This window comes from Chrysemys picta, chromosome 12 (assembly GCF_011386835.1).
Source record: "Chrysemys picta bellii isolate R12L10 chromosome 12, ASM1138683v2, whole genome shotgun sequence".
Classification (NCBI taxonomy): Eukaryota; Metazoa; Chordata; order Testudines; family Emydidae; genus Chrysemys; species Chrysemys picta.
Genome location: NC_088802.1, coordinates 34,271,769 through 34,288,174, shown reverse-complemented (window position 1 = coordinate 34,288,174; position 16,406 = coordinate 34,271,769). Strand labels below are relative to the sequence as shown.

Below are 16,406 nucleotides of genomic sequence, written 5' to 3'. Positions count from 1 at the left end.
GGGTTGGGCTTATCTCAAGCGGCTCCCAGTCAGTGACACAGCGGAGCGGATGGGGGGAGGCTAAGGCAGGCTGCCTGCCTATCCTGGGGCACCGTGCTGCACCCCAGAAGTGGCCAGCAGGTCCAGCTCATGGGGTGGGGGTGGACAGGAGGCTCTGTGGCGCGTGCTGCTCTCGGCCGCAAGCACCACCCCCCCAGCAGCATGCAGAGTTCTGTTGTGTCCTCCCCCCCCCCCCCCCCCCGCCTAGGAGCCAGACCTGCTGGCCACTTCCAGGGTGCAGCACGGTGCCCCCAGGACAGGTAGGGACTAGCCTGCCTTAACTCTGCCGCACCGCCGACCGGACCCTTAGCACCACCAACGGGGCTGTTGACCGGAGCCGCCAGGGTCCCTTTTCGACCAGTTGTTCCGGTAGAAAACCGGACATCTGGTCACCCTAATAACCTCTGAATATTCAGTCTGCATGGAGGACACTCCAGTCCTTCACAGCTCCTAGTGGTAGCCAGGCTGCATGTGCAGTATCCCCATCGAGCAGCTGAGCACACTGGAAGGGGTTGAAAGCACTTCGGAGGAACAGAATTGAAAATGACTGAGACAATTTGGAGAATTCGTTTGCAATCAATAAAATGTGCATTTGATTTTTTCCTTCTTAGGTGTAGTACTTGTCTTAATTGAATTTCAAGTACAAAATGGAGAGTAGCTGACTAGGCAGCAGTATTGCAGAAAAGGGGATATACAATAGGCCACTAATTGAGTGAGTTAATAGTGTGGGACTGTTATAATAAACGCAAATGTTATTCTGAGTTGTATTAACATGAGTGTCGTATGTGGCATCCTATTGAATTAAGATGAGAGGTAACTGTTCCACTCTTCTTGGTGCTGGCGAGGTCTCAGCTGGAGTACTGTGTCCACTTCTGGATCCCACACTTTAAGAAAGATGTGGACAAGATAGAGGAGAGCAACACAAATGATAAAAGGCAGAAAACCTGACCTATGGAGAAAGATTGAAAGAATTGTCAAGAGAAGACAAAGGGGGAATGTAACAGTCTTTAACTATGTAAAAAGTTGTTCTAAAGAGGTCGGTGATCAATTGTTCTCCATGTCCAAGGGTAGGACAAGAAAGTAATCTGATTAGTTTGCAGTAAGGGAGATTTAGGTTAGTTAGAAAGTTTTCTTCTAATATCTATCAGGATAGTTAAGCACTAGAACAGGTTACTTAGGCCACAGAATCCTTTTCATTGGTGGCATTTAAGAACAAGTTAAATGTCTGTCAGGGTGGTTCTCGATTTACTTAATCCTGTCTGAGCACAGGGTGCTGGACTAGATGACCTCTTAAAGTCCTTTCCCGCCCTACATTTCTATGACTCTACGCTCCAGCCTAGAGCTGCAGGGGCAAAGCGGGACTTTCCGTGTACATGGTGGCCAGGCACCAGAACTCAAAGCAGGGAGCTTGTCTCTTGTGCCGTCCGTGACTCCAAATCAGGCACATTTATTCTCTATTGAGTATGTGCCAGCAGCGAACACAGAGGGGGCCAGACTGGGAGCTGGTGGAGGGAATAATGGGAGGCTGGGAGAGGGGACAGGACAGATGGGTGAGGAGCTGTTGGAAGAGGTCAAGGGGACCTGGGACTAGCTGGGTAGAAGGTGCACAGGTCCATTCTGTGCAACGAATAGCACAGAGACTTGTAGGAAAAGTAACTGCAATCTTTCATTATATGATCATAGATAGGAAATGCCAGAATTCAGGTTAACTTTTTTGGAAGGCTTAATTTTGCAACATTAATGTTCTCTTAATGTGGCTTTTTGATATACAATTCCAAAAATGGAGAAAAGACAAATTTTATAGAATGTTTGTGTGCTTCCATGGTATTTTAAAAAGCCAGTGCAGAGGTTATAAACTTGTGGTGGAGGGAGGGAAATGGAGGAGAATTAGGGGCATGGCTCTATATAAGCTTGCAACAGTTAACCAGATCAGGGAGTCTTTTGGGGACTAGGAGGGCAGGAGGCCTTCCTGACCAGGAATATTTTATTTAAGTACAGTAACATCTTTCAATAAATCTAATTCAAGTGAGAAGCATTAATGAAAAGAGAAATTGGCAAAATTTGTTTTTGCCAAATGTAAAACTAATTTCTTTCTTTTTTATTTTTTTTAAAGGAGTCTCAAGCCTTTAACATAGGGCTGGTCCACACAGGCTTGCAGTGGTTTTAACTAAACGGGTTTTGCTTATGCAGATCAGTGGACACTTTGAAATTAAGGTGGCTAAAGTTGATTTAGCTAAAGTCAGTTTGTTGCCAGCTTCAGAATAAAAGTGTTTGTAAAGCTGGTAACAAACGGACTTTAGCCACCTCTATTCTAAAATAATTGTCCATATTTAGATATGTAGCTAAATAACTAAAATGGTTTAATTTAATTCCTTTGAGATTTACTGATAAAGAGCTATGTAAGAGTGAAGTGGTATTAATGTATTTCAGTTCAAGATTTGGTTTAGACCAGCCTATAGTGTTGCTATTGCATCATGAGGCATGTTAATAGGACTTGCTGATGGTTTGTTTTAAGTTGAACAAAACCTCAAACTGAATGAGCAGCTTGCTTGCTTGATTTAGAGACATTTTTTCCTTGCTATGAAATAACTTCTTCAGTGCTTTGGAAATTTTGGACATAGATTTCATAGCATGCATTTGGCTTGGTATTTTATTTATTTATTTATTTTATTAAAATTCTAGTGTAATCAAGGGTTGTTTTACAGTAAGATTTAAAATGGTCTCTCTTGATTTTTGAGGGCCTGAACTTGCAGCCCTTTTGTGTCCTCTGTGAGCAAAGGTTTTAGGATCAGGCCTTACATAGTACTAGAGCTGGCTGAAAAAAATTAGATTTTATTTTTTTATTTTGCAAAAATTTCCCCAAGAATTGATCTTGTTTTCTGTCAAAATAAAAATTTGGAAAATTTCTACTACATCTACACAGTACTCTCGTATTTTGACAGCATTTTCTCCCTCTAAGTCCAAGTAAGTGTCTTCCAACAATATTGACTTTCTCCTAGGGTGAAAAATCACTCTTGAACCCCCCCCCCCCTGCTCTTCTAGTGTGAGACCAAGATAGGAGGTTGCACGTTTAATTCTAAAAAGGAATTGTACAGCAAAAACATCCTTTCTGGGGAGGTTGGGGAGAAGCAAGTGCTCAGACCCTTTCTCTTGGTATCTCTTAGGACCAGGCTAGCTTCTTTAGAAGGATGCTGAATGCCATACTGCTGAACAAATATAATGTCCAATGATTAAGCCTGCAGAGAAAGAACTCAATTTTATTTTAGTTATATTTTTAGCTGACATTACTGAAAAAGTATATGTATACAGCAACTAGTTAAATTCTTGCCTCTGCAGTTGCCTGTTAGGCCATAAATGCCAGTATGTATGAGGGAAGACTTACTCTCTGGCAAGTGTACTTCATATGGCATTAGTTCTTTGAATATGCATAAGAAAATTTAGTAGGAAATGACAAATGAAATATAATAGTTCTGCTTCTAGCTACAGTAACTGGGTAAAACCACTTCCATGAACTGAGTGTTTGGTTGAACTAACATGTATAATTAACATGGAGTATAGCTTGCAGCTGGAAAAATGCGGACTTGCTAACACTTGCATTTGTTTGTTTGCAATGAACAGCCCGAATCACCTAAACCCGTGAAACATCAGGCAAGTGTTTTTCTTTATGCTTCTAAGTTTATATGGATTAATTCGTATTTTTCCAACTATTTTTGTATGACGAGATGAGCGATCAATTTTAAATGTCTGTATACTACTAATTTGGCGGCATGTTTATCGTGAAGTGGTGACAGACTAGGACAGGTATACAGTTAAGTAATCTTAGCAAAATGTATTATTCATTTTTGTACAAAAGCACTGACTGGTACAGACTTTGAATTAAACTAGCTTGCAATGTTCCAGGATAAAATCTGGTATCTATCTGTCCTAGAGTTGCCAACAATGATTGAAGCTATTCCAGGAGATTGATTTTTTTTTTTCCCCCCTCCCCCGCCCAACATGACATAGGATATTTTAAGAAAATGACATTATTAAAATTTTCGGGATTGCTTTCAATAGTCACTGGGAGATAGATGCTGATTCCAGGAGTCTCCAGGCCAATCCTGTAGGGTTGGCAACCCTAATCCGTCCTGAAGCAAAAGCTCTATCTTTACCACCAATTTAAATCCTCCACCTCACTGTGTGCCCTTGGTAAATGTACTGTGGAGATTTTAATGCAGAATGCTTTGGCTTTATTAAGTGATGTGATAAAGAAATTATTTAAATTTAAACTAATGGAAATTAAATGCACATTAATCCTAAAAGCTTGGGTGCTTGAATGTTTTATAGCCACTCAGGTTACACATTGATATGATATTCTTCACAACAGTACAGGGTGTGGGAAAACCAAGGCTTCCTCTAAAGTGCAAACTCTGCCATGACTTACTATAACCTGAACCAACAGCTTAGTGGCTGCTCAGTCCTGTATGGGTTGAAATCTTCAGAGTGTGCTTGAGCTACTCTTGTTTCTCAGGCTGTCTGGAATTGTCATGAGGATGATGCTCTCTGATTCCTGACAGAGGAAGGGGTAGGCAAGCAACAATGATTGAGGTTTAACCCTTCCCCGTTCTTTTGATGTGATGGAGCACTGTTGAGCTGTCAGTGGGGCTGTCTAGACTCCTATCTACAGAAAGTGCTGTGATCTCTACTGCTTTAATTAGCAGAAATGGGGAGTTAAGGGTAAAGTTAGGACTCCCTAATGCAGAGGGAAAAGCACACCAGACAAAGTATATACTCTAATCCAGGGGTTCTCAAACTGGGGGTTGTGACCCCTCAGAGGGTCACAAGGTTATTACTTGGAGGGTTGTGAGCTGTCAGCCTCCACTCCAAACCCCGCTTTGCCTCTGGCATTTATAATAGTGTTAAATTAAAAACTCTTTTTTTATATTTATAAGGGGGGTCGCACTCATAGGCTTGCTGTGTGAAAGGGGTCACCAATACAAAAGTTTGAGAACCACTGCTCTAATCACTGCTTTCAGGAAGTAAGGGTGTGTCTATCATGGTCACCAGGGTTAGCTAAAGGTAACATTTTCAAAAGCACCTAAGTCCCACTTTCAAAATACATAGGTATTAAAGTGCCTAAATCTCATTGAAAATCAACAGGACATGAGCAATTCTGAAATTTTACTTGAAGTCTTTACTCAAGTGTTTTTTTTTTGTTGTAAAACCAGAAACTAATGAATAATGTTTAGATGGATTGCTTTTTTTGCCAATGGACCTGTTCACATCAGGATTAAAAAAATGTCAAATTATGTTCATATTTTAAATGTGTCAATAGGAGTATTTTAAATTCTAATCCGGAATTGTTGGTATATTGCATAAATCATAACCATTAACATTTTGTTTCACTGTCATTTTGAACTACAGAGTGGATCCCTGTTGTATGTGAGTAGCATGTAGCTCTCTGTCTCTCACCCAGATTTCACAATGAACCAAATCACTGGGATGCTGGTTTTCTAAAACTGAGATAACAGTATCTCTTGTCCTTGCTCTAACATTGCTTTATTGATCTGCATGAATTATTGCATGACTTCACTTTTCACAATATCTTGATGCTGCTTTTTCCAAGATCTATTTGACTGTATAAGTACGGGAATCTAGCCCAATCTTGCCTTCATTCTAAAATCTCTGTGGAATGTTTCTGAATAGGATAATTGATTTCATAAAATTAAATGAATTTAGTCTATAATTTAAAACTATTTTAAAATTTAATGAAGAGAATACTTAAGTATGAGTGAGTTGTTTAGTAATCTGTGATAAGTTCCTTCTTATCTATTCATGAATACCAAAAACTTCAACTAGGAAAAAATATTCTAGCTTTTTAGGCTGTAATCAAGTTTCTCCTCTTTACCATTCCTCACCACTCCTATCCTGATTGGTAAAGAACAGTGACAAATCAGTAGAAAGCAGAATTAGAACTTAAGTTTTCCCAATCTGTGTACTTCAAACATTCAAAATCCCCTGAACAGAGCTCAACCACTCTCCATAAATAAGTGTCAATATAGTCTCTCCAAACCAAATTGGAGGCTATTGCATTTCAGGTCATTCTGAAATTATATATAATGCAAATGTTTCCCCTTATCAGACCAAACCATTTCTTTGTGCTTCCAATATTTTTACTTTGGTTTCTCTTAGGTAGACTTTGAAGTATGTACAGCACTGGTCTGTAATACCCGTCTGTTCAGTGGTAACGCAGTGTGCTGTCATTAGGTCAAAATTTTGAAACCAATATCTGTTGTTTCCAGGCTAAGTAGAACCTGAAATATCAGTGAGCTTCAATGAACAACAACTTGTGTGCATCCTTTTGTGAAAGGTGTTGACTTACTTTATTTCACATATTTAATTTAATCTGTTTCATGCTGAATACAAACGGGTGAGCAGGCTTCTCTGTCTAACTGTCCCTGACATCTGCTAAAGATGAAGGCGCAAAAACATGAACAAGATGCTGCCCACTACCTTGTATGGATCAGAGATTCTGAACAATCGATTTACAGTGTATATAAAAAAGATAGACTAGTATTACAACCACTATACTGAGTAGGGTGCTAAACATTTTTCTCCAAGTTGGTTTCTGTTTTGTTGGTACAGTGTTGAGGAACACTTTTTTTTCTTTCTAAAACACTGGGAACAGAGTAGAATATTTGTGTGTGTCCTTTGTAAATGTTCAGTGGTTAGTCTGGGAGAATACTCTGAATTTTTTTAGGAACTCTAGAATTCAAAAGATACACAGTTAGAAAGGAAATCTGTTTTTGAAGTGGATCAAACTTTGAGCAGTCTACCTGAGGTCAAGTAACAGATCAAGAACGAGCAGGAATCAGTTTTCAGCAAATCTGATATATGTTACAACTTAAAAATAAAAGCCTCTAACAGGCATTCATCAAAGTGAGTTTTAAAAAATAGTTTGTGTAATCATTGACATATGTAAGGACTAACAAAGGTGTGTGATGTCTCTCGTTGTCAGTTGTTCATTCAGTCCAGGAGTGTTACTCCTCCATGTGCTATAAATGGTAAATGATTGGAAAAAGCAGATTTATGAACAATTTTGTGATTGCATTCCAGAGACACAATTCCACTTTTTGTTCCCATCTTTCTGGGCAAGGAAATAGTATCACATCTTCCCACACACTTGCTACTTTTATGGGCTCATGGATGCAGCACAGACCTGGTTATACTAGTCAGATCTTTTAATAGGCAGCAAGCTTTAAAACAATTGGATGTCATAAATAATAGTACAGCGAGGTACAGCATATGTTGACTTTTTAAGTTTGAAAATAATTAATCTTACAATTTGGCATTATTCAACTTCACTTATGCCATTTGTGTCCTCCTTACTCCAGCTCAAAATATATGGAAATACCACAAATTTTGTCCAAAATCTCCAGTTAGCTATGAGACTCAACAGCTTGCTGACTGATGGTGTATGCTTAAGCACCTGCTGTCCTATATGATCCTGGTTTAGATACTGATCATCAACAGTCCTAAAGCTCTAATTTGCAGAAACAACTTACACAGAAATCCAAAGATTATTCATTACTTTGTCAAATTGTTTTCCCCCTGCAAAAATAGCATACGGGCTTTATTCTGACTTCTGTGCCTAATTCATTTGCCCTGAACTTGAATTCACCTTTTTATGTTCAGTGTTTTTAACATCAGCCCACCCAAGCTCAGTCACTTTTCTATACAATAGATGCCATCTTCTCTTTTCCAGTGAAGAGTGTCAACAGAGCAAGGAATCAAACAAATAAGAGGCAATGTGTTTGAAGATCTTGTCAGGCACCTGGGGTAAAATGATCAGAAGGGAAACAGAATCCGGGACAGTCTGACATACACATGGGTTTCATATAAGTTTGCTTTTGTGTTTGTGTGGTTTTTTTTAGGGGGAGCTGGAACGTCAGCTTCTGCAGGCGAATCCCATTCTGGAATCCTTTGGGAATGCAAAGACTGTGAAAAATGACAACTCTTCCCGTTTTGTAAGTTTAAAAAAAAAAGACCAAAACCTGGATGTTTGCTCACAAAAATATACGTTTTATCTACTCGTAGGCTAGCTCTCTGTTTGTGAGAACCTACCTTATTGGTATTGGAAGTTTCCTTTACACTCTGCCTTCTTGAGTTCAACTGAAGTTTGTATACTGAAACTTTGAAGTCTTATTCCAATGCTGTATCCAGCATATTTAATTTACTAGAGATACTATGGTCACAATGTGGTGTTAGGCAAACACTTGCTTTAATACAAAACTCCTAGGCTCATCTATCCATGAGTAGACAATTGTGCTGTTTACATGAGATGCGTAGTGGTAAACTTTCCCCAGATGGCAGTGTGTCCTGCACATAGCCTATGACACAAGTTAGTAATTACACAATAGACCTGAACTGTGGCTTGTGTACAGCATAGTTAGTGAATTACCAAACTGCATATCATTTGAGAGCCCATAGCAGCTAATTAAAGTTGTGAGAGAAGGGGAGGAATAGCTATAAGACACCAATTGGTTATGACTGAATATCCAGCTTCGCTATCAACTTGGTTTAGAATTGTATGGGTTTGTGTCAGTCTTAAAGGGTTATCAACTTAAAAACAAAAATCATACTTCTGTGTGGATTTTTCACTTGCTGTTGAGTAAAATCTAAGATTATGATTGAAAGATTGGAGAGTTGTCTTGTTAAATGCATAGAGCACTCGTGTAGTCAGTTTAAAATGTTTCCCATGTGACCTTCTGGTTTTATAGGTCTTTCAAATATCAATAGGGGAGAGGAAAAGCACTTTCTTTGGTTTTACACTTATACTTTACAAACTGGTAGGGCAACGCATGGATAGTAACTCTTCTTAATATATAAAATAAAACTGGATTTGATTAAAGAAGCTGTACTCTTGCTAAAGTGTAAACTAAATTTTACAGAGCAAATAGAACTTTTATATCCGTCTTACAAAATCGGGGGTGAAGTTTTGAGTAAGAATTCAGTTTGAACAGCTTTATGGCCTTTACTGTTTGGTTAGATCCTTTAAATAGTTCCTATCAATCAGAAGCTAGGAAGGGCACCACAAAAATGCAAGTTTGAGAATTCTTAAAGCCACATTATTTACAGTAATGGTTGGTATTCAGATGTGTTGGATATAAACTTTATAATATCAACAGATTTCAGCTGCCCTGTAATTCCATTTCTTAGATTCTTTGAAGACTACTAATTTAATGAAGATACTTTTTATGAAAGCTGTAAAGCATCTGTTTTGCATTCCCTCCCCCCCCCCCCCCCTTTAAGTTTGCATTGCCATTGTGAACATAGTCACTCAAGTGACTCTGGCATTATTTTTATAAAGGAGTAAATATAATGCACTCCAGATGGTGCCTTCAATAGTCTTCAATAATAAGGATTTAAAAGGAAATGACAGCAATCCTCCCTCAAAGGGAAGAATGCAGTATGAATTCTCTTATCTCTAGATTTGAAGTGCAGTGTCTTGTTACTTAACACAAAAACCAGCAGCCTTTCCCAACTTTCTGAAATTTAATAGCAGACCATACTGTAGTGAGGTTGTCAGGTCTAAACTCCTACAAAATATACAGTTCTTATGTTAGATAGTATACCAGGAATTAAAATCCCAACTTCCCTATCTTTTTACCCATTATAGTCTTTTTGTTGTAGTTTTAATCAAATTTGGGATTGCAGACATCACAGAACAGGTCTCTTGCCATCTTTTTTGCTTGTGTATGTTGTAAACAGAACTAAGCTAGTTGTCAAATTGGAAAATACATTGTGATCCAGTAGCCTTTATTTGTTCACTTGGTGGTTTGATAAATTCAGTAATGCACAGCCTATCATCCAGTCACTGGTTTGAAGGTTCTGCTTTTTCAGTTATTGCTTAAATATCAGTGACTTGAGACTACTCATAGTATTTCTGCGCTTTCAAATTTAAGTGGCATATCTGGAATATTCTGTTCTTATAGCAGATGGTGTGGAATCTACTCTTAAGTTTCAAAAAGCTGTCACTGTAGACTTACTAGTGTGGTACAGACTATCTAATCTGTTTTGACATAAATTAAACAAGAAGTCAGTTCATTCATCTTTTTATTCTTAACATTTCCAGAAAGCTGTATATCTTTCCTAATGAAAGAAACAGATATGTTCACCATCCATCATGCCAAAGTGAGCTTATGGAGTATTCTGATCTTCTGTGCAATGATATCTGGGATAAGTCTAAGAGCAAACTCTGGCCCTTAACAGTTAGCACATCTTTCATACATTTTAAAATAAGCTTCAGTGCTAAATTCACAGTTGTGGAGGCCGAAGTTCTCCCAGTTTAACCACAATTTTTTGTATGAGTAACAGAGCACAGTGGCATATTTTTGGGGGCTTTGAAGTAAACTTAAATGTGAATAGGACATTGTTTTGCAGTACTTCTAGGCCCAGTTTTCATGCATGTATGTCTGAAAGTTAGACATCGGAACGCAGATTTAGACATCATTTGAGGAAGTCAACTTGAAGATAAGGTTCCTAACTGGAGTTGCATTGTTTACTCTGAGTGCTATAACTCTTCCTGTAACCACTTAAACTGTACAATAGAGCAATAAGATAACCAAGCACATAAGCATGCCAGTCTGTGCATACTTTAGACTTTCTAAGCAATCCATAATGTTAGGGGTACTGGATGGCACACGTGATGCACTGAGGTTTTTATCTCCACGTGTGGCATGTGCAATGTGAATGACAGATGGCAGATGCAATATCAAAGGATTTGGTCATCTCAATCTAGTTTCTACTTGGCACATCTCTAGGTTGCACTCTGTACCGTCCACTGACTTAATGTAGACATGTCCTGATACTAGGAAAATGTGTTTTATTGCCAACAAGATGGCACATCTCATTGTAAAACTAGTGTAGACAAGGTAAGTGGTGGTTTCATCTTGAACAGTTGCGTAGAGGTCAAACTATCACCTATCTTGTCTAAACTCGGGATTTATGAAAAGCCATCTCATTTTAAAAATTACACCTTTTTTCTTTCCCTAGTGTAGATATGACCTTGTCAGAGTGACTTGAATGGGTGCAGAGAATGAATTCGCTCCACTGGAGGTGTGCCTTCAAGTCAGGATGGAGACCCATTCAGGAGAAAGTTTATACTGCTGTTGCCAACCTTTCAACTCAGTACCTTTCATCAGCATTAAAATTAAATGACCTTTTAGTAAAAGCTTTCTTTCATAACCATATAAAAGGTGCCTATCTGGGTTACACACTCACCTTATTTTGAGCCTCTGAAAAACTGCAGTGTCTCTTTACAGTACATCGCACCTTATAGTAGATTGCAGTATTTTAATGGAATACAACTGAATGTGTATGAATGGTGTGAACGAATGATATCTTGCCACTATTATCTGTATTAAACACTTAACACCTATTAAGACTGATGCAAATGTTACCTAATACAGTAGGATTTCAATGTTATGAACATCAGTGTTACAAACTGATCAGTCAACATACACCTCATTTGGAACCAAAAGTACACAATCAGGCACCAGCAAGGGTGGGTGGGGGGAGAGGGAAAGCAAATACACTAGAGTATTGTGTTAAACGCAAACTACTCAAATAAAGGGAAAGCAGCATTTTTCTTTTGCCTAGTAAAGTTTCAAAGCTGTATTAAGCCAATGTTGAGTTGTAAACTTTTGAAAGAACAAACACAATGTTTTTTGTTCAGAGTTACGAACATTCTCCATTCCCGAGATGCTTGTAACTCTGAGGTTCTACTGTATGCCTTTTTAAATGGGAAAGATGTTTTAATATGGACAACTTTTGTATTTTTTTGTTTCTTTTCCAGGGCAAGTTCATTAGAATTAACTTCGATGTTACGGGTTATATTGTTGGGGCCAACATCGAGACCTGTATCCTGCTTCAGCAGTGCAATGTTGGTTAAAATATGAAGTGACTCACTCAGCCTTTTGTCTCTCCAACTTCGTGTATTGCTTAGACTTCTTTGTAATGCAGCGTTAACACATTTGCAGGAAATAACATTTGGTGAACCTAGTGACGTAAGGTATCCTAGTGTGAATGCTTTCTTTGACTCCCAATCCTCCCTTTGTTTCAAAACAGTTTATCATACTATCAAGAAGTCTGAGAATTTCCTTTTTACTCTGAAATAAGTTTTCAGAAAATGTAATACTTTGTTTGAAATCTGCTAGATTTTGACTGTTCTGAAGGTATGACTGGGTGGTGTTTATTGGAAAAACCAATTAAGGTGAGCCAGTACTCCATAAAGTGACACTGTGGAAAATTGCATCACCTTAATCAACTGATCTCTGCCATGCGTGTGTACCCATTATCACAAGCATGATTTTAGTCTTGTTTGGGTTGCATAGGCAGCGCATGCGGGGGGGCGGGGCTGCAAGGCTAACTTCTGTCTCATTTTTGTTAACAAAAAGCATTGCACAGATGTAGTTATATGAAGTCTAATGATTCAGTTTTTGCTGAATGGTCTTGATTCCTATTTCTTCCATACTTCCAGATGAACACTTGTTTGTAGTATTCCATTTTGTTTTGTTGAAAGTTGCTCTCATTGCATTGTAATAGAAAAGTCAGGGTGTTAGTCTCAGAGTTGAGTGTGCTCTCTGGAGGAATGGGATTAAGGCTCCAGTGCCTAAATCAGTATGGCTCTTAAATCAGGTAGGCGTTACAACTCTAAGTATCTGTAAAAATCCAGGCTTATTGTCTAAATAGCTGAGCAGAATTATTTTGTTTCAATTCATGAAAATTGGAGGATTTAGTGTCCAGTAGAGAGAAGTTAGGTTTGTTCCAGATGGTACATTACTGGGCTAATTTGATAGGTTACCTGTATCCTTTTATAAAACAAACTTGTATTGCACTTCATTTCAGTATAGAAAAATGAAAGGAATTAATCTGTCCAGCATCCTGTATGAAGCAACCTCTCCATTTGCACAAACTTTGAAATTTAGAAACTGTTTAAATACTATTAAACTCTTTAAAGTGAGAGAATGTGTAAACACTAACTTTTAAAAACATTTTTGAAACGACAAGTGCCATACAGAAGTTTTTAATGGAATTTGAGGATTCAGCTGTACACTTTTTTGAAAGACTGATTGAAAGCATGGTTTCTTTAGGATCCCAACTTGTCCATTGTAGGCGGTGGTGGTTGTTTTCACATTAGGGAAAGCTAACCAGCACCAAAGAAGTTAATTTGCTGGAATTACAAACTCAAACTTTTAATTTGACTGTGTTTTGAAACCTGTTTAAATAAAGTTGCTGAGAGATTATAAAATGGAGCCCCAAAACTATTTTAACTGAGTGGGTTTAAACTAAAGCTTAAATTTCCGATTGAGACTTTTAAAGGCTTGGGGTGAACTTACAAAATTGTTGAGACACCAGAATTTTCTTAAGATGAGAAGAAGTGTCTATGTGAACTATCAAATTTATATTGGTTGAGCGCGTCTGATGGTGTCTTCTCCCTGTCCCTCTTTTTGGATACTTCCGAGGAATAATTGGTAACTTATTCAGCTAGACAGTATTGGGATCTTCATTCTTTCAACTAATATCACCATCATGGTGATCATTGCCATGTTCTGGTACCTGGGGATTTATAACTCTGGCCTTTTTGGATCCTCAAATATGTTCTTACAGATCAGATGTGGAGGAGATGCCAGATGACCCCTTTCCTTGCTGCAGTGTCAGTGCCCCCCCCCCCCCCTTATTCCTCCTACTGTTTTCCCATCTCTTTTCCTTTTATCTAATAGGAGCGTGGTTCAGGAGGGGCTAACTGGATTATGTGCTGTGCCTATGATCTTCCAGCAACTAAATTTTAATCACCAGAGAGAGAAGCTGCATTTTCCTGTCTCTTTTTTTTTTTTAAAGCTCTTTTCCCCCTTTATGTGCAACTTTTGTTTTAGAAGACAACAGTGATAGACTTTACCAGAACCTGAGAGCTACCACATAAATTGACTGACTCCAATGAGGATGTTTGTCATTTAAGAGATTTTCAAGAAAGGATTTTTCCCTCTTGAAAAGACCTTACAACAAATACAGAAGGAGGGAGTAAGGAAAGTTGTTATAATGAAAATTAATTCTAGTTTTAGTGTTCCTTTTATGTACGTGAGAGTAACATTAGAACATTTCTTGTAATTGTGCAACAAGCAAAGCAAAGGACCTGGCAGTGGAGGCCTCAAACCCCAATTAACTACTAAATTAACACACAGGGGGGAAACTTAAGAGCTTTCTAAAAAAATCCCTATCTGATCCTCGCAGTAGGCTTTCATATGTCTCCTGCAAAAAATGAATAGAAAGGGCGAGATCTTGTGTTACATATGTTAAAAGAATCATAATTGTTTGTCACTTCTTGAGGGTGTAAATCCAACACAGCAAGCACCAAACTTAGCTTATGATAATTCTGCTGTTAATGTAGCCCACTTTGTGCAATTTTATGTTTGAATTTTTCATGAAAAGATGCACAATGCAATTTAAGATCCTTGACTATTCATGATCAGATTTGTTGGAAAAGTCTCGCGCTGTTCGTCAGGCCAAAGATGAACGAACATTTCATATATTCTATCAACTGCTCTCTGGGGCAGGAGAACACCTAAAGTGTAAGTTACAAATCTAATCCTAGCACCCTGTTCAGTTCTTATGTATTCTGAATTTGTCATTTTTAGTGCTTGAGCAGTGAAGTTCCATTACTCCTTGGGCTTGAAAGAGTAATTAATGATCAGAGATCTGAGGTATGAAAAGGAAACAGCTGGCTTTATTCTGAAATCACTCTTCATATTGCAACAGACTTGTTGGTTCAGCAGCTGTTGCATAACCGCAGTATTTCAGGTGAATGACTTCCAGATCACAAACTCTGGACCAGAGCAGACCAAGGGACGGTATCTGTCAGGGACGGTACTTGGTCCTGCTGTGAAGGCGGGGGACTGGACTCAATGACCTTTCCAGTTCTACATTTCTATGATTCTAAGGGTTTTGCAGCGCCATAATTGAGTCCCTGACTGGCAATCAGCTGGCAGTATTTCAGTTTCAGCAAGTCACAGAGCATGTTGGCAGGAAGTGCCAAATCTGTACTGTACCACACACTCAGACTGGGCAGAATGCCAAACCATTGGCCAAATCAACACACGATAAAAGCCTGAAGAAAACAGTCTGTAATGTTTACACTTCCATGGTGAATATCCATTAGCTCCAGCAGTGGGGCTCCGCCTCTTCTCTGTATATTTGATGTAATAACTTACATATATTTACCCAAAAGTGTGGCATATACCATTACTAGAAGAGTGTGGTTATACTGGACAGCTCCATCCTTAGTCACACTCCTTAAAACAAAGAACTGCTAGTATCTAGTATAACTAAAGCTAAGATTGTCACAGATATTTTTAGTAAGTCATGGACAGATCACGGCAAAAAAGAAAAATTAATGGAAACTGTGACCTGTCTGTGACTTTTACTAAAAATATCTGACAAAATGGGGATCTGCAGGTCCCCACACCACTTGAAGTGGGGCAGCTGTGCAGAGGCTAGGAGCCGCCTGCAGCAGCTGGGGGCTCCTGAGTACCCCTGCAGCTCTGGGGGTCCCCTGCTGCCCTTGGGGGCTGGGAGCTGTGGGTGCCCCCACCTCACATGTCAGCTGGGAGCCCAGGGTTTCCCCCACCTTGGCTGGGAGTTCGGGCATCTCCCTGCCACCCTCAGCGGCTTGGAGCTTCAGAGGCGGCAGGGTACCCCACAGCTCCCTGCTCCCACCACCTGCGGGGGACCCTGCAGCTCTTGACCACTGCAGGCTGAAGTCAGAGGTCGCTGGAAGTCACGGATTCCGTGAGTTCCACAACCTCTGTGACTAAATCATAGCCTTAAGTATACTACTTGAACCTTGCGCCTTTAAACAGTAGCTGGCCGTGGCTATTCCAAAACAGGCAATTGGCTTCCAGTTAGCCAGTCAAGATTAATATGTGATGGGCCAAATTTTCAGTCACATGTGCATGCAGCTTAGCATATACTCACTTTAGGTGCACAAACACTCCTGCCAACTTCATCTCCCCGAGAAGAGTAAGATGAGTACAGAAATCGACGGGAGAGCGCTCTCCCATCAATTTAGCACACCTTCACCAGACCCGCTGAATTGATGCTGCTGCATGGCCTGTGTCAATACCTCCTCTAGAGCAGTGGTTCTCAACTTTTTACCATTGTGGGTTACATCCAATACTACCTGTATGGCCCTAAGGCTGTCACATGGGCTGCAGCTCTGTGCTGATTGGGCTGCAAGGAGCCTGTGGACCAGAGGTTGAGAACCACTGCTCTAGAGGATTGCAACAGTAATCCCTATGCAGAACAGTGTCCAGTTCATGCCCAGTGCAAGG

The 16,406-nt window shown here is 39.4% G+C and overlaps 1 protein-coding gene across 7 annotated transcripts in view; it reads left to right on the top strand.

Annotated features, from left to right (window-relative positions):
- Positions 1 to 16,406, top strand: part of MYH10 (myosin heavy chain 10) — a 156,161-nt gene that overhangs the window by 79,254 nt on the left and 60,501 nt on the right. For 3 of the 7 annotated variants that reach the window (XM_065563317.1, XM_065563316.1, XM_065563315.1), the window contains exons 6-10: positions 3,658 to 3,687; positions 5,443 to 5,460; positions 7,953 to 8,045; positions 11,876 to 11,939; positions 14,550 to 14,648. In XM_065563317.1, coding sequence (XP_065419389.1) covers positions 3,658 to 3,687; positions 5,443 to 5,460; positions 7,953 to 8,045; positions 11,876 to 11,939; positions 14,550 to 14,648 — 304 coding nt within the window. The remainder of the gene's footprint in view (positions 1 to 3,657; positions 3,688 to 5,442; positions 5,461 to 7,952; positions 8,046 to 11,875; positions 11,940 to 14,549; positions 14,649 to 16,406) is intronic. The other 4 variants (XM_065563319.1, XM_065563318.1, XM_065563321.1 and 1 more) reach the window with 2 other exon arrangements.